At 39.8% G+C, this 26128-nt stretch overlaps 1 protein-coding gene across 2 annotated transcripts in view; it reads right to left on the bottom strand.

Moving 5' to 3' along the window:
• Nucleotides 1-6304: 6304 nt before the first annotated feature.
• Nucleotides 6305-26128, bottom strand: part of SLAIN2 (SLAIN motif family member 2) — a 33560-nt gene continuing 13736 nt past the window's right edge. Inside the window, exons 6-9 of one of the 2 annotated variants that reach the window (XM_083367905.1) lie at nucleotides 22645-22782; nucleotides 16723-16800; nucleotides 11174-11480; nucleotides 6305-8116 (exon numbers count right to left, since the gene is read on the bottom strand). In XM_083367905.1, the coding sequence (XP_083224031.1) occupies nucleotides 8050-8116; nucleotides 11174-11480; nucleotides 16723-16800; nucleotides 22645-22782 (590 nt within the window). In that variant the 3' untranslated portion in view covers nucleotides 6305-8049. The remainder of the gene's footprint in view (nucleotides 8117-11173; nucleotides 11481-16722; nucleotides 16801-22644; nucleotides 22783-26128) is intronic. The other variant, XM_083367906.1, reaches the window with a different exon arrangement.

The following is a 26128-nucleotide window of genomic DNA, read 5'->3' as shown; positions in this document are numbered from 1 at the left end:
GCAGGCGGGGGGCAGGACGGGGGCGTTTTTTAGGCACTCAGTCTCTAAAAGGTTCATGATCACTGTTCTAGAGGAAACAGGCTTCATTCATAGGTTACACACATCTCTGGGATGGTTGTTCACTAATGAGGAGTGATGAGGAGACATATGAATGCTTTGCCATTGGTCCCCTCAAAAAGTAGGTTCAATAATGTGATTAGTATTGTATTCAGTTGTAGTCATTGACCAGTTTCTGCCATAGCTCTTTCAGTCATTTTCCAACTAGCTTGCCTAGGGCTGAGGAGTTAGGAGGTGACCGCAAGGTGAGTTGATCTTTCCTGCTACTGCCCTACGGATATAAATATTTTTCCAACGTTTTTCTCTAGAAAACCAAAACTAAGAATAAACATGTTGATTCTGGAGGCAGAAGGAGTATACTCTAAGGGCCTGTAAAAAAATTTCCCCTGGGTTGTCCTGTAGCTAATTTTGCAGAGGTTGGGTGAGTTAACTATCTCTTCGTACCAGACTGCAATTTGTAAGTTACATTTACAGATAAGAAAGCGATAGTTTCATCTTATTCTTAAGAACAACTATGCATATTTAAGCTAAAGAGTAGAAGATTTAAGAAACAACAACAAACAACAATAATAATTAATAATAATAATAATAATAGTTGAAAGGGACCTTGGAGGTCATCTAGTCCAGCCCCTTGCTCAGGCAGGAAACCCTATACCATTTTAGACAAACGGCTGTCCAATCTCTTCTTAAAAACTTCCAGTGTTGGAGCATTCACAGCTTCTGGAGGCAGGTGGTTCCACTGGTTAATTGTTCTCACTGTCAGGAAGTTTCTCCTTAGTTCTAGGTTGCTTCTGTCCTTGATTAGTTTCCATCCGTTGCTTCTCGTCCTGCCTTCGGGCGCTTTGGAGAACAGCTTGACTCCCTCTTCTTCGTGACAGGCAAGACATATTTCTTGTGCCACAAAAAAAAACCCTGCCAGAAAACTAGGTGAAAACAGGACACATACCTGCAAATTTAAAAGGTCAGAGAGCTTAGACAAAGAGAGGGGGAACTGATGACCCTGCAAATTGTATCAATGCTGTACATCTGGCTGGCTGTAGGATAGAGTGCGCTGGACTAGGTCTGTCAATCCAGCAAAGATCCTCCCTTATTGTTGTTGAAAGGAAAATCGGGTCCAGTCCAAGCTGGGAATAAACAAAATGGAGACTGCATTATAAAGAAAATTGTAGTTTATTGAAGAGCAGAGCCAGACAGAAATGTGGCTCTGCTCTTCAATAAACTACAACCTTCTTTCTAAAGCAGTCTCCATTTTGTTTATTCCCGGCTTGGACTGGACCCCGATGAAGATTTTTCTTTCAACATTCTTAAGCTGGAAAACAACATGGTTTTCTTTGACTTTTAACTAGGTTGTGGTTTGAAACTTGCAATCCTGATTTCTAAATTACGATTGATTTATTTAGCATCATGTAAGAAGACAGTTATCATGTTCAATCAATACTGGTTAAAACTAGCTATGGTTTAACATGAGGGGCACATGACATGAACTTTGTAATTTGTTAACTAACCTAGTTAAGTTTGTATTTTAAATTGACTTTTCTTTCTTTTAAATGAAGTTTAGGTTCATTACAGACTGGAATGTAGGAATAGCTTTTAACATTCCTAAACTGAAAAAAATAAACTAGCCGGAGATTATCTCCAGGTAAGAAAGTTTGTTAGTACAAATTGGGGTCTGGTTTATCTCTTTTGTGAACTCTAAACAACCTTTTTCCTTACAATTTATGCTCCTTCTGACAATAGACATTTTAATGAACATGTGTGATATTGTGGGACGCAAATATGTAATTATAAAAAGGAATGTAAGATGGATCTCAGGCTTCTCCCTTTTCATAAAGAGATCCCACTTTATTAGGGTATCATAATAAACTTCTTTTAAATTATTTTCTGACTTGGTTGTTTATTGGAAAGTTAAACCGAGGCAGAACCCAGGGCCAGGTTTGGCTATCTCATATTGCATAGACCAAATACATTTTCTCATTCTGATCATTTTATTTTGGAACAAACTCAGATTTCTGTTTCTCTAACGTTTAATCCATAATGCAAGCTTCCAACAATATAATCCTGAACTGTTTTGCATCGTTATTATCGCTTATCTGTGTCGGAAAAACATTTTTGATATGTAATATTTTGCAGCCATTTCCATGCTTTTGAATATGAGAATGTGAAGGGTGAACTGACAAACAGCAGAAGACGTGTCTCTGTCACTAAGCCTGCAATCCAGACGGAGGACATAAAAAGCAGACAAGTGACAGTGGAAAAAAAAAAGGTCTTATGGCCTTTTCAATGCCCTTTTCTCCAAGACAAGCAGGCACCAGAAATCTGCTGTAATTTCTGCAGTATTCCTCTTCTTAAAAGCCGCATTTAAATGCTCCTATCTCAAAAACAAAACAAAACAGCAGGTCAATACAAGTCAGAGTTTCATTCATTAATTTTAATTTAGGAACCATGTGCTTGCTGACTCAGCAGGTGACCGAAGAACGGCACTTCTGTGGCAGCAAAGTAACCATCCTTCTCTGGACTCCATTGTCTTGTTTTTGTTCTCTGACACTGTTTTTGCAATCCTCTCTAAACCAGGGGTAGGCAACCTTGGCTCTTTTATGACTCGTGGACTTCAACTCCCAGAATTCCTGAGCCAGCATGGCTCAGCTTGGAAACCTCTCCCTTTCCCCTCAGCACGGCTGGCTCAGGAATTCTGGGAGTTGAAGTCCACGAGTCATAAAGCGGCCTAGGCCTAGGCCAGGGGTAGGCAACCCTTCGCTCTTTTATGACTCGTGGACTTCAACTCCCAGAATTCCTGAGCCAGCATGGCTCAGCTTGGAAACCTCTCCCTTTCTCCTCAGCATGGCTGGCTCAGGAATTCTGGGAGTTGAAGTCCACGAGTCATAAAGCGGCCTAGGCCTAGGCCAGGGGTAGGCAACCCTTCGCTCTTTTATGACTCGTGGACTTCAACTCCCAGAATTCCTGAGCCAGCATGGCTCAGCTTGGAAACCTCTCCCTTTCCCCTCAGCACAGCTGGCTCAGGAATTCTGGAAGTTGAAGTCCACGAGTCATAAAAGAGCCAAGGTTGCCTACCCCTGCTCTAAACCAATTAACGATGGGGAGATCTGGGGAGATCTAGATACTGTATTGATGTGGAAGGTCACTCTGCTTTCTTTCCCACAAACATCAAAAGGAAAGAATAATTGAGACTTTAAAAAAAAATCTTTTGTAATAGACGAAACCGTTCGTTTTTTCAACTCCTCCCCTCGGGAGAGCGCTATAGGGCAGTGCATGCCCTCGTGCCATCAATCTGATGAACGCCCAATTCTCACTGTACTGCCTTATTGTCTATGTATATTTACCATGTTAGATGTTATATACCATGTTATATGGCAGAAAGCGAAGAGGAACTAAAGAGCCTCTTGTTGCGAGTGAAGGAGAGTGGGTTGGGTTGAAACTAAACATTAAGAAAACCAAGATCATGGCATCTGGCCCTCTCAATTCCTGGCAAATAGATGGGGAAGAAATGGAGGTAGTGACAGATTTTATTTTCCTGGGCTCCAAGATCACTGCAGATGGGGACTGCAGCCAAGAAATTAAAAGACGCTTGCTCCTGGGGAGGAAAGCCATGGCAAATCTAGACAGCACACTAAAAAGCAGAGACATCACCCTGCCAACCAAAGTGCGTATAGTCAAGGCTATGGTCTTCCCAGTTGCAATGTATGGCTGTGAAAGTTGGACCATAAGGCCAAGTGCCAGAGAATTGAGGCCTTTGAACTATGGTGCTGGAGAAGACTCCTGCGAGTCCCTTGGCCTGCAAGGCGATCAACCCTGACTGCTCTTTAGAAGGCCAGATCCTGAAGGTGCAACTCAAATACTTTGGCCACCTAATGAGAAGGAAGAACTCACTGGAGGAGAGCCTAATGCTGGGAAAGATTGAGGGCAAGAGAAGAAGGGGACGACAGAGAATGAGGTGGCTGGATGGAGTCACTGAAGCAGTAGCCGTGAGCTTAAATGGACTCCAGAAGATGGTAGAGGACAGGAAGGCCTGTAGGAACGTTGCCCATGGAGTCGCGATGGGTCGGACACAACTTCGCAGCTAACAAGAAGATATGTAAGAAGTAAGGAAGTCATATCCTTTTCACAGAGAAATATAAGTGGAAACAGCTGGAATGTCATCATAATAAAACTAAAAGGAATACTTGGAACATCCACATAGTCTATATAAAATCTACATAAAAACAGCGTAAGGGATAAAAGCAAGTGTTTTTTTACTTGGCTAGATATTAGCATAATTTAAAAATGTGATTATTAAAAAGATATATATCAGCCGAGGATGCCATGTGAGCTATTGATGCTTTCTTAAAAGGACCATCCTTTCTCTAGAAAGTTTGGAAAAAGAGAAAAGCTGGTACTTTTTTTTTCCAATCTCTAACCAAACTTATATTTTTCCTTTATAAGATCAGGACTATAATTAGGGGTTTAATTCGTCCACTGAAATTTTTTTTCAAGTTGATAAAAAATTCAAACACAAAATTGTGCTTTTAAGTAGTAGTAAATGAAGGGAGATGAGGTCATCTCCCTTGGTATAAAATGTAGAAAAACATTTATATTATAGATGTACAAACAAAAAAGCCGTTTTCTTTTTTAAAAAATGAACTTACAGAATATTAAACCTACTGTAAGCTTTAAAGAATCCATAAAAATAGGAGCAGTTCAATTCTAGAAGTTTTGTAACAGAACAAATGAAGATTTAGAGAAAAAGATCATCCGAAAAATAAGAAACTAGAATGCATTCATGGTAAGCTTTCAGTATTTCATACGAATAAATTAGACTAAAATTAGATAGCTTATATTATTAGAACAAAACTATGCAGACAAGATTCAAAAAGTTATATGTGCAATTTGAACATGAGGTCGGCTCTCTTCATTTCTGAAAACATGCAAATGAACAAAGTATTTAACATAAAGAAACAACAAATATTTCATTTTATATATATTTCATTTCAAAAAAAAGGAGCCAAAGAAATGTTTTAAGAATACCTACATTCTTCCTTTTTACACTTTTTTATTAACATTTACAAAAACATTCAAACACCGAGGAAAAATTAAATAAATTTCAGAAGCAGAACTCCTGTCTTTTCTGCCTACACACATACAATTCTGAGCTGTTGACACCATCCCCCCCACACACACATTCATAAAACCCTTAACAACTATTGTCAAACATAAATTAAGTAAATCATAGGCACTGGTTTATCATATTCATGTTTCCACACTTCAGTATACCCAAATCTCTAAAACACAGAAAGTCATAGGATGTCGTGGCAATCAAATAAACGGACAATGTGAAAATCTCCTCTAATGACCATTTTTTCCAGGAATCTAAATTTGCTGGATGTTTATTGCAATGTGGCAGCAAGGGGGGATGATGCTCTTAAAACGTGATGCATTATCAAAAGTAATGCAAGGTGAGCTTCATAAAAACACACTTATAAATTAAGGTGATGTAGCTTGGTTAAAAAAGGCAACATCCGGATATTTGAGGAAAAATATTCGGATGAAATATTTTTCTAGTGAAAGTAGAAAGGAGAAAGTTCTCGCTTATAAAAAGACTGCGATATCTGCTTTGCTGGAGCCCCATTTTAAAAATTAGGCTAGGTAAAAAGTTACCTAAAAAAAATATTTGGATATCTCACGTTTTCTGTTCCAGAAGTTTAAACATGCTGGACTAATAACAGTGCAACACAGCGCTGTTAATTTCCCTTCCTATAATTACTGGCTTACCCTGATTTAAGAAGACACCCCAGTTCAGTTCTTTTTGATCTGACTTGATTGTAATTAGGATATGTTCATGGTTAACATTCCCAGTTAAAGGAAAATCACTCCCCACGCTGTGCTTGTGACTCACAGAAGTGCAAGTAATTCCACTCTGTAAAGCCGCAGAGTGAAAATGAAATTCATGTGATGCCCAGGTCTTACTTGCAGATGGTAACTTATTTCTGAAAGGAACATATTGTGCCTTCAAAACCCAGCATCTAAAGATTCCAGAATCCCATCCTTTACACAAGACCATGAAAGGGCCATCCCTTTAAATTTAAATAAAATAAAATAAAATAAAAAATATGCCTGAAGTGCTGGAACAGATGTCTAATCCTATCCTGCCTTGGTCACATTTCCAATTCAAGTAAAAATTGCATGGCTTTTAATCCACTAATCTAGGAAGGCTACCTAAATAATCAAAAGACTGGAATCCCCAAACCACTTACTCTTGTTTTTGTAAAATTCAAAAATACACATTTTAAGAGGCAGGCGTGAACGAGGGTTTCAAGCTGCAAACAGAGTATGTTTGATGCTCAGTCCTTACCAACATGGCATCCTTAGCTAAAACCTTTTGTTGTTGCTGTTGTTGTTTAGCTCAATACTTTTAGACAGCACAAGGAAAGGTCATTCCAAGAGACTGCCTTTTTTCTTTCTTTTAAAAAGAAAAAAATAATAATCCTTGCACGGGACCGATTCTGAATTTCTTTCTGATAAATCACTTTTCTTCTGTCTTCCACTACAACTTAAAAACAACGGAAAGGGGAGCCGCGAGAGATGGGGCTTAGAGTACTAATCGTTTTCTAGCGCGTGAGGGGGTATACCCTGACGACGAGGATTGGCAAAATAGCGAAAAGCTGACAACTGTTAAAGAGGAGCCAAACCACTTTGTAAACATACATGGCAAGAGTTTTCCTTTCTTGTCTTTTTTTTCTTCCAAACTGTTACCAACAATGCAAAATACAAATATAAGGCAAAGTACATAGTTAAAATATTAATAGGGGCAATAGCCTCAAGTGGAAGTATTTACAATTAAACACACCTCTAGGAAGCTGATCTTTTTTTTTTTAAAAAAAAAAGGATAAAGACTCCCTCATACCGTGAAACATTACCCACATGAATAAAGCATTTGGTATCAGCAGAACAACTGATTTTCTTAGAATCTCTGGCCGAGAGCTGCATAGTCGTCGTCGTCGTTGTTTTTTCCTTCATGTTAACTACAGGCCTGCTCAGTTGCAATCCAGGCATTAAACACGTGGCGATTATTTCTTCGTCAGTTCTCTTTCCTCCTCCTCCTCCTCCCAGGAAGCTTGCTCTAAAAAACAGACTCACGTGTTTAAAAAAAAATCGCTGCAAAATAAAATAAAATAAAAAATAAAAATGCTATTTTTCCTGAGCCAGGAACAGCTAAGTTTTGGGATTGTACAACTGATAAAACGAGCCCTTTTGGCAATCGTGGTATTATACAAAACCTGATATGACAAGTCAACGTAAAAAGAACGCAACCTATGCTTATCAAGTCTCAGAGGCCTAGGTGTTTAAAAAAAAACAAATAACAAAAAAAAATTGGTACAACTCTATCACTCCCACAGCTGAGACTCCAGAGTCAAGGTTCTGTTGCGACTCGGTTTCTCCACACCTCTCTTCCACAATTGTCTAGAACAATCTCACTACCCCAGTAGCATTTTACAATCCAATTTTTGCTCAGATCAACGTTAACTCTCTCTCTCTTCTACCTGTTGGAAGAAGCCTTGGCTCTTTAAAAATCAAGTAATGTATGGTCTTTCAAGAATGATTTTTGCCTAACGTCTTATGTGCTGCTTTTTTTCCCCCAAAATGGATGTATCTTTGGCATATTGAGACATCTGCCCTTGTTGTAGCCGTGTTGACTGTTGTGGCCGTGTGAGCATTGATGACAATTTTAGGAAGCCGGGGAAGGAGTAAGAGCTTCAGAAGTGATACGTGATTCACGTAAAAATGATTTCGAGTGATCACCAAGTATCTGATGTTAACGTCATTAAAGTGCTGTTTTATAATCTCTGCCAGCTTGTGCTAATTAAAGACAGAGAGTTCTGGAGAGTTTCAACCTCCCCCACCCCCACCCCCCACCTCCCAAAGTATTTTCCATCAGTCTGCACGTTGATCTGTGGTTTAGCCTGGTGAAGAAGGATATGCTGAGTTACAAAGCTTTGCCGTTCAGTAGCATCCATCCTTCCAGCTCTCGTCTTTTACGCTGCTATAGGTTTTGGGAGCTGGCAGAGATCTGAAACATAGAAAACGAGATTCATCAGAAAGATATTCTGCTTCTTTATAGCCTACTGCATATCTATCTATCTATCTATCTATCTATCTATCTATCTATCTATCTATCTATCTATCTATCTATCATCTATCTATCTATCATCTATCTATCATCTATCATCTATCTATCTATATCATCTATCTATCTATCTATCTATCATCTATTTATCTATCATCTATCTATCTATCTATCTATCATCTATATCATCTATATATCATCTATCTATCTATCTATCTATCTATCTATCTATCTATCTATCTATCATCTATCTATCTATCATCTATCTATCTATCTATCTATCTATCTATCTATCTATCTATCTATCATCTCTCTCTCTCTCTTGTGCTTCTCTCCTAATGCCGAGAAACTTTAGTATCATCAATAATATTCCACGGCGCCTTTTCTTACGCCCCCTTTTGGTGCTCTTAATTATTACAGTAGTCTGGCACAGGAAGCAGCTTTCATACATCGGCCTTATGCCTTTTATTGTATCGTAATTGTGTATTACTCTTTAAATTTGGCAGGTGTTTGCATTTTGCCATTTTGAGCCATTAGCTCTGTGCTCCCCTTCTAGCTTTCAGAGTTGCCTTCTGGGCACATGTGGGACCCTCAAATGCACAGCTGCTTTGCCCTACAGTCTGCCCTTGAAACCAGCCAGATTGTCCTACTCTTTTTAGTTCCTCCAAGCAACACTCTTAAGCCAGGGGTAGGCAACCTTGGCTCTTTTATGACTCGTGGACTTCAACTCCCAGAATTCCTGAGCCAGCCATGCTGAGGGGAAAGGAAGAGGTTTCCAAGCTGAGCCATGCTGGCTCAGGAATTCTGGGAGTTGAAGTCCATGAGTCATAAAGTGGCCCTAGGTCTAGGCCAGGGTAGGCAACCCTTTCTCTTTTATGACTTGTGGACTTCAACTCCCAGAATTCCTGAGCCAGCATGGCTCAGCTTGGAAACCTCTTTCTTTCCCCTCAGCGTGGCTGGCTCAGGAATTCTGGGAGTTGAAGTCCACGAGTCATAAAAGAGTCAAGGTTGCTTACCCCTGCTCTAAGGCCAGCAATTGGTGGGTTTTTTATGGAGAAAATTTCGGGATCCTGAACTGTGGAAAAGCCACTACCTGTCAACCATGCAAAATGTGGCTGGAATGGTGCTTGTTAGGGTCCACTCCCCCCCCCAAAAGGACTTTTTGTCCTATTAAGTTACAAATCACTAGATGGCAGCAAAAGAGCAAAGGTTGCCTGGATTTGCACAGCCAAAGTGCAGCTGCAGGTTGACGTGTTGCTGAAGAGCCCAAGACTGGGAGATAATTTTATCGATTCTTGCATGAAACCGCGCGTGCATGTGCGCCTGACACACGTCCTGCTTAAAAAAACCCCTTAGGAACCTCAGTGTTACTTACTGGTTTTAAACTTTACAATTTTGGCTCACTTTTTGATGAAGCCATCCTGAGACAGGGTGGCTTGGCCAAGGGCAGGGGTAGGCAACCTTGGCTCTTTTATGACTCACGGACCTCATCTCCCAGAATTCCTGAGCCATAAAAGAGCCAAGGTTGCCTAGCCCTGCCCCAGCGTATAGTCAAAAGCAGGGGTCTTCAAACCTGGCCCTTTTATGACTCGTGGACTTCAACTCCCAGAACTGAGTCAGCAGGACTTCAACTCCCAGAATTCCTGAGCCAGCCTGGCTTGGCTTGGCAACCTCTCCCTTTCCCCTCAGTGCGGATGGCTCAGGAATTCTGGGAGTTGAAGTCCACGAGTCATAAAAGAGCCAAGGTTGCCTACCCCTGCCCTATACCATTTTGGACAAATGGCTGTCCAGTCTCTTCTTAAAAACTTCCAGTGTTGGAGCATTCACCGCTTCTGGAGGCAGGCTGCTCCACTGGTTAATTGTTCTTATAGTCAGGAAATTTCTCCTTAGTTCTAGGTTGCTTCTCTCCTTGGTTAGTTTCCATCCATTGCTTCTTCTCCTGCTTTCAGGTGCTTTGGAGAATAGCTTGACTCCCTCTTCTTTGGGGCAGCCCCTGAGATATTGGAACACTGCTATCATGTCCCCCCTCATCCTTCTCTTCATTATACTACATAATTGTAGTACACAGTCTAACTATACATTGTCACGAGCCAGAAAATGTCTTTGCCGTGAAGAATCTATGTAGTAATTCCACAAACAGCCTCAAAATCAGAAAGACGAGGATATAACAGAGTAAGTCAAAATGTAGAATGATTCTTTAAAATTGTAGTTTTGTTCAAAAGCAGCAGAAATTAGCGTAAACACCTTTAATTTTACCCAAAATCTGAATCTTAAAAGTAAGTATGAGAAAAAAGGTAATAAAGGGACGTTTCAGCCACGAAATCACAAATTGATTCCACCTAACAAAGCACCCAAAATTACTTTCTGCCTTCGTTGATATAAAAACGGCGGTGTCCATAAAACATTCAGCTCTTTCAAGCCTACCCCTACCCCCCCATCTTATCCCAAAATACTTCACTTATCTCAAAGCCAGAAAAGTAGATTTAAGTCCACCCACCAGATTAAACACACAAAAATTCAAATTATTCTCCAAAGCACCAGAGGGCAGGGCAAGAAACAATGGCTGGAAGCTGATCAAAGAGAGAAGCAACCTGGAACTAAGGAGAAACTTCCTGACAGTGAGGACAATTAACCAGTGGAACCGCTTGCCTCCAGAAATCGTGGGCGCTCCATCACTGGAGGTTTTTAAGAGGAGACTGGACAGTCACTTCTCTGAGGTGGCATAGCTTCTCCTGCTTGAGTGGGGGGCTGGACTAGAAGACCTCCAAGGTCCCTCCCAGCTCTATTCTATTCAAAAGTATCATTCCCCTCTATTACCATCTTCTCCGAAATACCAGAAACACACCACCGAAAACACATTGTTTTTGATACAAAAGCGTTTTGTTTTCAGAATAAACACACACAGACAATTCATTCCAGCCACATAAGATAACGCAACCCGGGACATGGAACGCTCCTCCTAAACGATGGTTTTCGCCATGTAAAAAGCGGCAGACTCACCTGCGAATGGGCTGGGTGAGTTTGCTGCGAGGCACTGGGATGCCCCCCGTGGCGGGGGTGCTCGGTCTTGGCAAGCCACTCCTCAACGCTGTGCTTCCTGCAGGTCTGGTAAGGGTGGCGCTGTTGATGCTGCTGGCTGGACTTGCAGAACTGGGCGCTGCTACAGGTCCCAGCGAAGAGCTGCCGGGCGGAGGCTGCGTGGCTTCGGGAACAGAATTAGGTCCGTGGGTATTAAACGCTTTCACCGGCTGTCTCAGAGCCAGAGGCGAGGGCGCTGCTGGAGACCGGAATTTACTGGGAGACGGAACTGGAAGAGCACCAACAAAGGAGACGAGTCACGTTCGGTATGAGAGCAGTAAAATGGCCGCCGCTTAAAAATCAGACAGAAGCAGCTAAGAGCATCAGCGATGTAGTGGAACAGCACCCAATACATATTAAGTTTCACAATAGCCAATATTTCTGAACGTCGTTTTTGAGAGATGCAAGTAGGCCAAGTCTAAATGGCAATGCACTTTCAATCTTCTACGGGAAAAGGTGAGCAATTCAAGGAGAAGCGGTGCAAATAAAAACAGCTGGAATGACAAGTTAACTGTGTAGCTAATTCATTCTAATTGTTTCAGCAGCTAAATACTACTACTGGGAATAATAATAATACTAATAATAATAGAGTCAGAAGGGACCTTGGAGGTCTTCTAGTCCAACCCCCTACTCAAGCAGGGAACCCTATACCATTTCAGACAAATGGTTTTCATGGATGATGTGCAGAAGTAGGTCTACGTTTCAGTAATTCCTTACTGAAAAAGGAAGTTTAGGAGTCCTCAAATTTAAATTTAAATTTGAGGACTCTTTCTACAACAGGTGTGTCAAACTTGCAACATCATGTGACATGTTGTGACGTATCGTGACTTTTTCCCCATTGCTGGCAATGCGGTGGGTGCGGTTTCGCCATGATGCATCCTGCCTGCCGGCCGGCAGTTTCACACCCCTATTCTACAATGTACTTTTTTAGCTAATTACTTCAGTATTTGGATTTGGCTTCTTCTTAAACAATTGCTAATTGTAGATAGGTTTAGGGATTAACAGTTAATATTCTGTTTAAAATGATCAATACAGCCAAATAATACCTTTGTACTACATCAGAAAATGAGGATAGTATATCTGACAAACTAAGAATGTAGTTCTTCCAGCCAAGTGTACAATATACAGAGAAAACAACATTATTTTATATGTTACAACACTTTAAATGGTGTATGATGCACCAGATTGAAATTTAATAAGTATTTACTTCAATTAAATGAGGCTCGTATTCACACTATGAATTTGTAAGGTAAAGTACATTCAAAGAGTGTGTGATGTGTAAATATGGGCCTACCTTACGGACCAAATATGCTATATCTCAAAGTATGAACATAACTGATGATAAACCATCCTAATAGGAATGATGGTCTGTAATTATGCAAACAACGTAGGCCACTTCCAGTTTAAGAGATAGATATCCAGGAAGAAGAATTATATTTCAAGAAAAGGGCTAGATTTGATACTTAACAGATGAAGTCACATGTTACAAGACTGTTATAATCTTTTTCTTCTGATCCTTCATATATTTATGTTGTGCAATGATTCTATTAAAATACAAAAGGATCTTTCTGTCAAGAATATTTCCAAGGTGGCGTAGTGAAGGCGTTTTGAGGAGCAGACAATGGGTCCTGGGGGTGGGTGGAGGGGAAGAGACAAACTGGGTTTGAAAAAGCTCAACATAATGAATTGAAAAAACTGCTAAATAAAGATAGAGGGATATTTGAGAAGCATTAAGTATAACTACAGATCTTGAAAGCTCTTGGAGCTGTAAATAAATAAATGCAATTCCAGCATACTGTAGGGAAATCTTTTTGAAAAACAGAATAGTAAATTCAAGTATGAAAATGCATGTATGTATACACACACACACACATATGGACCAAGATGACCTACGTACAGTCACCCACGCACTCGTTACCTCCTGTATAGATTACTGCAATGCTCTCTACATGGGGCTGCCCTTGAAGACCACCCGGAGGCTTCAACTGGTGCAAAGTGCGGCCGCACGGATAGTGATGGGAGCACCCCGATACTCCCATATTACACCCCTCCTGCGTGAGCTGCATTGATTACCGGTTGTCCTCCGGGTGAGATTTAAGGTGCTGGTACTTACCTTTAAAGCCCTACATGGCTTAGGCCCGGGATACTTGCAGGACCGTCTGCTGCCGGGAACGAATTCCCATCGCCCAGTGCGCTCACATAGAGAAGGCCTCCTCAGGGTACCGTCGGCTAGACAATGTCGGCTGGCGACCCCCAGGGGGAGGGCCTTCTCTGTGGGAGCGCCTCAAAACACTCCTTTTCCACCAGGCTGACCTGGACTGAGGGATTTTAATTATGTTTTTAATTTTTAACTTTAATTTTTAACTTATTTTAATTTTAATTTTTTCCACAGGGCCATTAATTTAATTTTTCTTTTAACTTCTATATTATTGTATGTTATTGTTGTTAGCCGCCCTGAGCCCTTCGGGAGATAGGGAGGCATATAAATCCCAATAATAAATAAATAAATAAATAAATAAATAAATAAATAAATAAATAAATAAATAAATAAATATCCATTAAATTAAGAAAACATATTAGTTTCTCTTTAAGTGCTCTAAGATATCCTATGAACAAGGCTTCCCAAGCTGACTTTATTAAAAAAAAAAATTCACTTGCCTGCAAAACACACTGCCCACAGAATGCGATTTTGCAGTAACAAAAAAGGCCTTTTTACAAGAGAAAGCAAACCGCTCAGAAAAAAAAGACTTTCTTTGTCTGAGGTCTAAATCATTTGCAGTCTGATGTAAGTATTAATGGACTGCCTTCTTTGTTCCATTCTCAAATAAGTCTTTAGTTCAGAGATGTTTATTTGTAACCATGCTTCTATACCACCCACTTTCAACACCAATAAATTCAGCACACACAAATCAGATGTTTTCCCTTATTAGTGCCGCAGTAATTGGAATCCTCCTCCTTTATTAGAAGCCCTCTAATAAAGAAATAACAAACTTGCAAATCTTGAGAAACACTAACCCAATCCCCGCAGGCAGGTAGGCTAATCTTAGGAATGCAAAAGTGTAACTTCTTGCATGAAAGTACAGATGAAACTACAGCCATACCAAGGAAATCAAAACTGGTCTTCTACTATATGGTGCAAATGCCGCTTGGGGTGTGTGTGAAAGCCCTAATAAGCAGGCATATACATAGAATGAAGGCTACTGCTAAGCTTGTAAGCCGCCCTGAGTCTTCGGAGAAGGGCGGGATATAAATGGAATTAAAATAAAAATAAATAAATAAATAAAATCAAAAAGACATTAATTATGAAACACTGTAAATTCTTGATCTGTGTAAGAGATTACTAGATGCATGCCTAGACAAGCAAAGATATATAGTGCTTGGCAGAAGAACCCTAAGCCAAAAGATTAATGATGTTTATCTTTTTTTCCAATCAAAATCCCAGATAACTGTTTAGATTTTAAACTGATGCCCGAAGGCATTTATAAACTACAAAAAGACGCTGACGCTTACTCTAAGCAAGACTTCCAAAAACAACTACATTTGATGTGATGCAATATGGCTTTGATGTTTGAAGTGGTTGGGATCGTTGCAATAATCTTGACACTGGTTTTGGGTAGGCATGTGTGAAGCAGAAGTCCACAATAAAAGTATCCAATACACAGGACTGTTATACTGTATGATTTGTGCTGCTCACCAAAAGCTACCTACCAGGTGAACATTATTTGTGTGTTTTTGTACTGTGTGATCTGTATAAACACCGGAACAATCTTTTACTACTTAAAATTTCTGAAGTCAGTGAAGGTTTGGTATCCTGAGCTTTCCAACAATGTGGACGAGTTTGTTTAAATTTAGCTTAAAGACACCATATATTATCCTGGTAATATTAAATACCATAGTTATTTTTTTTTAGCAGAATAGTACAAGACTACTTTTAGATAGTTGTCCCGAGAGTTTTTTTAAAAGCAGAATGTAAGAATACCAAAAGTAATTAGCCCTGATGGAAATAATGAGTTTCCTTCACCAGCCATGAATTTCAGAGATATCAAACTTGAATAATATCAATTGGTACAATGCTGCTTAAATACTACAGGGTGAAATAAATAAGTTGTCTCAAACCCGAACAAAACAAAACAAAACCTCAAAAACAAAGCTTTAGATTTCTGAGAAGATACCCAGGCTATAAGAATTTTTACCCTGCTGTCTTTTTAAAAATATTTCCTATTGTTTCAAATCATAAGTGCTTAGTAAAGAATGGGTTGTCTGGGTCCATTTTTCACTTAATAATACATATTGAATTCCTAATCTCTACCCCTTTTTTTCCGGCCAGTGATAAAACTACACCCCACATTTGAAATTATTCTATGTCTTTTTTCTTCTTTATCCTTCAATATTGATCGGCCAATTTCTATACAGTCTGGTCTTTTTCTTAATCCTCTCTTTTTTTGATTCTTCATTTTTCCAGCACTAAGCAAATACAATTCTTACTGCTAATAATCCTGCAACGTTTAGTATGTACTTCCTCATTCTATTTTTCTAATATCGTACCTAATAAAAAGAGTTCCAGTTTATAACATCTTTTCTATCCAACTCGTATCTCAATTATATTTGCAACTGAGGCCACCTTATGGAACCAACACCTTGTTCTTCCAACTCTTAGGTCAATGTTAGTTTCCCTTTGATTTAAGTTTGATTGAGTAAAAGCTTCCCTTGTTAAGAGCCATCCTGATATTTTCATATTTCCCATGCCACAGAAAAGTGTGCCATCCTAATTATAAATCATATTTTTCTAAGTGTACTAATCTAAGACGAAAAGATTAATATCCTGCTGCCTTAAAGCAGCCTATGAAGATGACTGAATGGCCCGAAGTGCCAACTCGAGAAGTAATGATAGATTCTATCTAGAAAGGATGACAATCAAACAGCCTTGAAACTCCACTCAGGATGCTGAGTTGACTTAAGGCCAAGACAAATGAAATCAATTAGTATAATTAACAGAGCTTCTTCTTAGGAAGCAAGAAGAAAGTTCATTTGTACAATCCTCAACAAGAGTTAATCTTTTTCTGACAGGTCTGGCTGGGCTGAATCTTGAACCAAGCTTCAAATATTTAGCATTTGCTGATAGCTGGTGCCCCAAATGTACAGTTCAAACCTGCTTCAAGGGTTTGAGGTACAGGATGACAGAGATAGTCAGGTTTTTACAGAGGAACATGTGTTAACACTGAAGATTAATATTTCCTGGGGAATACAGCAACTACAAAGTTGAACACGTAAAGCAGGGATCTTCAAACTTGGCCCTATGACTTGTGGACTTCAATTCCCAGAATTCCTCAGCCAGGCACACGTCTCTGGCTGAGGAATTCTGGGAATTGAAGTCCACAAGTCACAAAAGGGCCAAGTTTGAAGACCCCTGACGTAAAGAAACAACTTTCTGACTTTAGCTGGAGCGTTGCAAGAGCCTTTAAGCTAATTACCTCCTTTGGCAGCTGGAGTATGAAGTAGCTGTTTGGTTTTGAAGGCAACACGGTGCAAATTTTTCTGCTTTTGCAGAGCTGTTGAAACAAAGACATGTTATCTCTGTCTAAACAAAGGTGATAAGAACTCTGAACTACATTCAAGTTTCACTTAAGATTCTAAGATTGCAATTTCCCTGTAAAACATTAGAAAACAAATGAACAACACCAACAAAAGGGCAAAATAGCTTTCAAAAGCTGTTATGGCTCCAGTAATAGTAGCAGCAGTAGCAGCAAAGTCTTATTTTAAAGAAGTGAGGCTCACCACAGTAAGAACTGTCAGGAAATTTATAGAATAAAATGCATCATGTGCTTTAGCAGGCAAAGATTTTTTTTTTGCAGGCCAAAATAATATTAATAATAAATACCCTGCACACCTAGACGTGAAAACAATCCACCAGCCAATCATGCAAAGCCATAGCAGTGCAAGGTTAAACTTAAGAAGGCAATGGTCTCATTTAACTCCAAAGGTTTGTAAAGTTTCGCATCGGTCAACTCCAAGGACCCTTTTCTTTTTCCAAAAAGGTATATATGCATTTATGTCCGAAATAAAATTGCTAACTTTTTCTCTTTCCTGTTTCAAAGTGGCATTTTTTTCCCCATTCCAAATAGCTTCTGATGCTCAAAATACTACCCAGATAGTTATTTAACGATCCACTCCTATTATACAGAAAAGGTAAAGGAGCTCTGCAATCAACATGGCAGAGAGGGAAAGAACGCACGGGATGCCGTACATTAAAGCTGATCTATGAAGATCAATATAAATCGCGACAGTCTGTCCAGCGCAAGAGTCCTGAAACAAAACTCTGCATCGTAACGTGGAGCACTCTTTGGCATCGCCTGCCTTACTTCGGTGCACGAGAACCCCTTGCTGTTTTCCCAACCGGATGACCACTCTTTTAACATACTTTTAGATCAGACGGGCATAACTAAAACACATTTTGAGAATACTTTTTAAAAAGTCAACTGCTTGCCAAACGTTCGGAAGAACGGGCAGATTGATTTATTATTTCTCTGTGCTTCGTGTGTCTGCAGCTATTAAGAAGGCAATTTCTCCAAAAGGCCAGGTGGGAAACCGGACACCGATCCTCTCTGCATTTAGGGATCGCTGTCTTTCACAGATGTAAGCCATTCACACATTCACTGTTTTTCTTTTGCTCCATATGCAAAAATCAACAAAGAATGAGCAGCGGCAGCAACAACAACAACAACAACAGAAATAGGATCTGGAAAGAGTTACCTGCCCTGGACAGAGAAATGAGAGAAGAAAACTAGAAGATGATGAGAGTAAGGAAGAGGCTCTTAAAGAAAAAGGAATAAAAAAAGCCTGTTTGATATTAACACAAAGGCAAAACAGCCTCTATCAAGCAATAGCTAAACTCCAAACCCTTCAAAGGCTCTAGAACAGCCACAAAATTCACATTTATCTGCATCTCCACTATTCACTTGTTTCCTTCTGTTCTTCTGAGCAACAACTCCTTTCCTTAACTTCACAAATAATTACAACGAGTCTTCATATCAGGTAGTATGCTACATAATTATCTACATTTAGTTTAATTGGCACTCATTTAATTTTAAATTAGTTTAGTGAGATTTGGTAAATGGCTTGCTTATTCCCTGACCTCAATAATAAGGTCTTTTAATTTTTAACCATCCAAAATAAGCTGTACTATATGACAAATATATCGTTGAAATTATCCACAGAAACTCTTGTTATGTGCTCTGCTCACCTCTAAATAGATTTTTCCCCCTCTAGTCTCCCATTCCAGAAAATATAAAATAGCACATAATAACTATTTTGACAGGCACAATATTCAATTAAGAGGGAAAGCATGTAAACTATTTCAGCTAGATTTAAGAGATTCTAACACTAGTAAAATTTCAACTCATGGTTTGTCTAGAATCAGGGTAGGCAACCTCGGCTCTTTTATGACTCATGGACTTCAACTCCCAGAATTCCTGAGCCAGCCAAGCTGGCTCAGGAATTCTGGGAGTTGAAGTCCATGAGTCATAAAAGAGCCGAGGTTGCCTACCCCTGGTCTAGATGAATTGTGATTTGATTCTGACTCTAATCTAATTATAGTTTAGGGCTTTGTTTTCAGCAGATCAAACCACATCTGAATTATTATTTTTTTTAAAAAATCCCAGTTCGTGTTAACTTTGAAATATCATTACGTTTAAACCCATAACTCTCTTAAAGCTGATACGAGTTTTGGGGTTTTTTTTTTGCTTTTCCAGATTCACATTCTTTCGGTGGCTGCATGATTCTTTGTCTGCCTAGCTAGATCAAGGGTCTTCAAACTTGGCCCTTTTATGACTTGTGGACTTCAGAGTTGAAGTCCACAAGTCATAAAAGGGCCAAGTTTGAAGACCCCCCTGGCCTAGATTCATAATTCTTTTGGTGGCTGCATGATTCTTTATTTGTCTGCCTTTTCTCTAATAATTTACCTCTGCTGCCAATCCTAGCAGTCTAGGCAGGGGTAATAGGCAACCTTGGCTGTTTTTTGACTTGTGGACTTCAACTCCCAGAATTCCTGAGCTAGCATGGCCCCAGCTTGGAAACCTCTCCCTTTCCCCTCAGCATGGCTGGCTCAGGAATTCTGGGAGTTGAAGTCCACGAGTCATAAAAGAGCCGAGGTTGCCTACCCCTGGCCTAGTGTAATAGCAACTCTGGGAAGAAAGCTTGCCTGATAAAAGATTATATTTAGGTGGTTAAAAATTGAGATTGAAGTTACTTCTTTCCTGTGTCACTTGGAGATGAAGATCTTACTCATTCAATTTTTTCTTCTTCTTCTAACGACTCTGCAATACTTTGCTTTGGGATTGGAGCTGAGTGTTTGCTGACCAGGTGCCCTTCCTGATGCCTACATGGAGCTCACAACAGATATTTTCTCTTGGCGCCCAGAGAGAGAAATATCTGCCACTACCTAGGATCGAACTCACAGCCTGTGAGGTGAGAGCTCCACCTCTAGGCCACCACACCACTCTCTTACTCACTTATTCAAATAGCCTGAAAATGTCAGCCGATATCAAATAAATTATCCCAGAAATGTGGGGGGGGGGGGGAAGTCCACTTGGGATCATTTCTCCCAATTATCTGCATCTATCCCCGAAAACGTATTCCCAAGAGATCTCTCGTTATGCACAACTTCTTTCCTCCACCACTCCCTTTTCTGCTGTAACAAAATACTGCTTTCATTTCCTATCGAACAAAGTTTCTCGTGAATCAAAACCCATAACCATGTACAGCTTCTCTGGAAAAGATTTGTATAAAATATACTGGGTGTTAATCTGCAAAACGGAAATTGTGTAGGAAAGCAAAACGAGTAAGCACTGATCTTTTTTTTGGGGGGGGGGCAGAATTCCAGGGAACAACTGGAAACAGGTATTTTTCTGTTTTGCTGAAGATGAAAAAAGTGTTAGGCAAATTTCTGCCAAAGCCAGTGTGAGTTAAATATTAATTCTTTGCTTTTGGTTATGCAAATAAATTTATGGCAATCCGCTGAGGGAAGACTCTGAGTTATGTTTCTGTCAGGAAAAGACGACGTCGGGACTATCCTCTTCATGTTTAGGAAAAGAAGTTCTCTCTTTTACGCCTAAATAGCCAAAAATGATTTGAGTCCCTTGTCACAAACTGCAGCTGGATAATGTTAAGCAGATACCTTGGTACTCATTGTTAATTGCTTCCAGGAGGCGTGATGGGTACCAAAAATGATGAGTACAAAACAATTATTTCCTATAAGGGAATAATATAATGAGCCAGAAGGCAGTTGACAACGGTTAAGTTCTAGCTTGAATGTTGAATGCCAAACAAACGAGTACCGGGGCAAAATTTTCACATCAAAATGCATTGAGTGCTAAATTTTACGAGTTTCAAAGCAGTTGAGTACCAAGGTACCACTGTAAGTAGTACTGAGTCAATGCTAATTCAGGAATGTCAGCAAAAATGTTCAGGGTCTGTTGTAGAAAAGTGAGGGCAGGATTAAGCCAATACTGAGCAAAGAGGCAACTATAAGATGGGGAAACTAACCTGTTTGCTCAACAAACCACGACTGAAATAAAGTAGAGCTTACTGTTACACACTAACAAGAGCTGTCAGCTCTGAACTTGGTATAAAAATAAACACACTTTTTCAATATAGGTACCAAAATCTGTAAATGTTCTGATATTGATATATGCATATTAATGCTATGTACTGACATTTAATAATAATAATAATGATGATGATGATGATGATGTTGGAAGGGACCTTGGAGGTCATCTAGTCCAACCCCCTGCTCAGGCAGGAAACCCTATATCAGTTTAGATACACTGTTTATATGTACATTAGTATTTTTCAATACTAATATTGTAGGCATGCAGTTTCTGAAAGCTTACTTGTGGAACGAAAAAGGTAATAGTTTTAAACATAAATCAAAGTAACCTTGTCAAGTTAAGTCCATGCAGAACAGCATTTTGGAGGGAAAAAGCCACCATAATGTGATAGTGCTTTGTAAAAGAAAATCCAATGAAAACATACCGGAAAGCATATAAATAGCAAGATTTCCATACATCGAACTTAAGGATACATTAGGGGCAAACCACATCCAATGTTAAGCAGATAATTGTTCAATATCATCAAATGCATCTTGGTTTAGTTGCAAATAGCAATTGGCATGACAGATGGAAATGTGTTCTCCCGAATTAAAACTCTCAGCTCATATGAAACTCAAGAAAATACGTCAGCAATGACACTAGGCAAGATATTAATATCCCTTCTCATTACAAGTGCTGTGATTCTGAATGAACTACTCAGTCGCTATTACTTAACAGTTTAAGCAACAATATATGCTGTGTTAAGCTTCAAGTTTTCTATCAAGTGTAATTTAACCCTTGGCTTCCAAAGATCATGCCTGGTAATTTTCCATATTCCTTCCAAATTTGAAAACCTCGGTTCTAATAATACATACAGTATATATTTTATATCCGTATGTTAGAGGTGTGTCTGTATTCACCTGCCCCTCTAGACACATGCCCTAACATACAAGGCAATTAATAATATTGGCTGAAAAGTCAAAGCTCTATTTTTACAAATACATCCTCTAAATATGTTCCCATAGCCCGAGGGAGACTCTTTAGCATAATGGATGCAAAACAAACCAACATGCTCAAACAATGGCTACATAATTCATTACATTACTGTGTTCAGCATATTGTGCTACTTTGCGGGCATGTAGATGGTACATGTAAGCATAAAAGCACTGAAGGTTAACAAAAAGTGAGTAAGATCTGCAGATGTGCCTGGCTGAGGAATTCTGGGAATTGAAGTCCACAAGTCACAAAAGGGCCAAGTTTGAAGACCCCATGGTCTATGCATATGTTGTATATAGTATGTTTAGGTGTGTGTCACGTATGTGTTCACTTTGAGAGCAGGCAACTAAATTTCACTTTTGATGTGTGTCGTTGTGCCCACAATAAAAAATGACAATAAAGGTTATCTTATCTTGTATCACAGCTTCAAATTGCAAGAAAACCTGTAACACACTTCAAATCCTAGGTAGGTTACGTGTGTGGTATTAAATGTGGACATTATATCTGCTGATGATATTGAATGCTTAAAGAATTACTAAATTTAAACCCAGTTTACCCAGAAAGGTAAACCTAGGAAGAAAGGAATGCATATCAATAGCAAAAAAAAAGTAACTTGGGACAAAAACATGTATATGATTGCAATGGTGGGACAGAAAAATCATTTCACTCATTCAACATACATTAGATCTGGCTAAGTTAGCATGGGTCACATGAAACATCTAATCCCTTTACCATGAAACTGTAAACACGCAGCTACAATTTACGGTCTTCTTTCAGAAGCTGCGTTTACAGCATCACTGTAAAGATACTTACTGGCTGAGGACTGAGGTTGAATACGAGGCATTCCTCCATTTCGCACTTGAAAGTTTGAGTCACTTCTACTGTTTTTCACAGACTCAACATGGATGTTAGATGTCCTGGACAGGTTTGGAAGACTACGCCTTAGTTTTTCTGTATTAAAGAAAGACAACAACATACCACAACATACCATCTAATGCAGGAGGCTGCATTCTTCTACCACCCATTGCAACCTGGAGTACAGAGGCCCGGAGGGAGGGGAAAAGGCTAAGTACAGATCTTCAGAGCCCACATTTTAGCTGTCAAGCAATACATTATCAATTAAAGCAGGAACCAGTGAACATTTTATCCAAAACATTACATTTTATAAAAGTCTGAACCTTCACAGAGAGCAAAAATGGATTGATATTTGTTACTTTAGGAAAAAAACAGTCTTGTGCAGGGGTAGTAGGCAACCTTGGCTGTTTTTTTGACTTGTGGACTTCAACTCCCAGAATTCCTGTGCTAGCATGGCTCAGCTTGGAAACTTCTCCCTTTCCCCTCAGCATGGCTGGCTCAGGAATTCTGGGAGTTGAAGTCCATGAGTCATAAAGCAGCCTAGGCCTAGGCCAGGGGTAGGCAACCTTGGCTCTTTTATGACTCGTGGACTTCAACTCCCAGAATTCCTGAGCCAGCTTGTCTCAGCTTGAAAACCTCTCCCTTTCCCCTCAGCATGGCTGGCTCAGGAATTCTGGGAGTTGAAGTCCACGAGTCATGAAAGAGCCAAGGTTGCCTACCCCTGGCCTAGTGTATCGATCCATTCTCTCAAAATGGTGAAGGGATATCCAACAGATGGCAACCTATTTATCTGTTTAAATTCTAGCCTCTGCATAAAGTGATGTAGAAGTAGTTCTGAGTCAGAACTGTGATACTAAAATAAATAAGGAACAAACTAGCAATATACAACTGGACCAAAAAAAAAAAAAAGGTTGAGTGAGTTGGGACTTTGCAACATGATCACTACAGATTTGGGGGAAAATCAGCTTTATTAGCTAAAAGATATGCTTGCTAGGCAATACTGAGTCTTGTGAATCTTATAAGAAGAAAAATCAACACTGATATCCATCGTAACTGTATAACAGTCCGATAAATTAAATGGGAATTTAAATTTTTCAAAACATGGAATCATGTTGGGCTTTTGTTTATTTTGCTATGATGTAATACAGGGTTTCCCCAACTTCCAGGCCACGGTCCATTACTGGGTCACAGCTGTGTTCCCCCTCACTCACTAAACCACAGGTGCGTGCGTGTGTGTGTGTATGAGAGAGAGGGGCAGCACAGCGGCCTATTTGCAACCGGGCCGCACAATCGTCGGGCTGGCACGCACGCAGCTCGAGTTGCACGAGTGGCAAGCCAGTGCGCATGCATACGGATGTGCAGCTCAATTTGATTTGCACGCGTGTGGCTGTGTGCACTGGCCCTCTGCTCACGCAAGTTGAGCTGCATGTGCACACCGGCCCACTGCTTGCACGGCCCCGTTCCCCTCTCTCCTCTGCTAGGCCGCCAAGCCTCCAAGATTGGGGACTGCTAAGGTAATATATCACCAGCAAATCTGCCTCATCTTAATGTTTCATTCTTTAGTGATACGAATAAAATGGCGTTCTCTGTATATGATTTTCACCTGCTATTTCTTTAAAAAGGAAACACTCTCAAATGCGATAATTGTAAGATATCATGATTTAAAGCAGGTTTGGGAATTTCTAAAAAAAATTATGAGCCAGTTGTCTGCATCAAATGACAATTTGCATTTTGTCTGAAAAACTGTTAGAAACTAGACTGAATGGTAAATGGAGATATATAAAACAATTTGGAATATGCCCTGGAAGTAGTGCACCACCAGAAGTAGTGGACCAATGCAAAAAAGAATCCTAACTTTATTTGTAGAATATAGAAACCTGAGTTCTTGGAACTTAGTAATACTAAAAATCATGTAAACTTAATTTTCTCAGCTATCGCTTCAAATCAGCATCTGAACTAAGAAACAACACAAGTAATTTCTTAAATATAATGGAATCAACTATGCTGAGTTTCCTTGACAGTTTTTGCTATACCCACAGAAATTATAGTTTTAAGTAAAATTAGGTTTGAAATATAATTCACTGATCGTGACATATAAATGAACTTTATGATTTTTTTTTGTTAGGGAATATTTCTTGTTGTTTGTTGGTGTATCCCTTTTTTAAGACCAAGGCAAGAAAAGCAAAAGCAAAAGCTCAAAAGGTGAAAAATAATGCAAACAGGGATAGGGATAAAGATGAATAGAGCTATGCAAACAAGTTTAGCATCACCCGCTCGTGAACGATGCTGAGAATCATTATTTTGGAATCTAAATCTGTCTGATATATACAAATACTGTACATACTTCCCTACTGCTGTGACTGTCTATCCCATCCAGTAGTAAATACTGTAGGGAATAATGGGATTACTCCCTCCTCCCCCAAATTTTCACCTATCTGTGATTAGCAGTCTGTGATTATATAGAGCAGGGGTGTCGAACTGCCAGCCCGTGGGCCAGAAGCGTCATGCCGAAATTGCGCCCACCCCATTGCCGGCAATGGGGAAAAAAAAGTCACGATACGTCGCGACACGTCACGTGACATTGTGAGTTTGACACCCCTGGTATAGAGACTGGAACTTAATTATAGAAATACAGAATCACTGTGAGCGTATTGCCATTTTGACTTCGTATATTGGACAAAATTGATCTAATAGCAGCTACCAGCTTTTCTGCAACTGCCTAATCAGTACAGAGGAAAACAGACGGGGCCCCGTCTCTTACAAATAAAGACAGCTTGCAAATAAAGACAGCGTGTTAGATAATTTCTCAATTTAGCCCAACGTTGCAGTAACGACGTGTATTTTTAATCGGTTAATAGGCAAGTTACTCAAAGATTAATTTTCCTGATCCTTTTAAGAATTTTTCAACCTACTTCTAACAGAAGCTCTCCTTTTCCTTTCAACCAGCTGCTCATTCACGGCGCAAGGATGTGCAGGCATGCAGGGAAACATGAGGTACGCCAGCGTAATTTTTTTAAAAAGGATAGTTTAGGTTTTCAGCCAGAGTATTACTTTTGCTACAGCAAGGCTATCAAGAGCCATACAATACCGTATACGAAAGCGGTGCTGATGGCATGCTTTGGGGAACATGTGTGCCATCACTTGCCATTCCAACCGAGCGCCATCGTTGCTATTACTCACCTTTCCAAGTCCCTGTCTAGCTTACGGTTTTCACCCACACTGTATAGCTTTTCCATTGAGATTAAACGTCAGAATCCATTTATATCATATTCATAAATGTATGTTTAAAATATTGTGGCTTCCCTGGATTCTGCCATTTCTCCGAGGGGGAAAGGAGAAGGTGTTTATTCAGCCTGGCCGGAGACTGCATTCAAAGACCAGGGAAAACCCTTTTGATCTTAGGACTACAAAGGAGGGGAAGGGAGGGGGGATCTGGTTTGTA

Source organism: Vipera ursinii (assembly GCF_947247035.1).
Source record: "Vipera ursinii genome assembly, chromosome: 7".
NCBI lineage: Eukaryota > Metazoa > Chordata > Lepidosauria > Squamata > Viperidae > Vipera > Vipera ursinii.
Note: the sequence above shows the minus strand (reverse complement) of the source record. Positions and strands in the feature narration are given on the sequence as shown.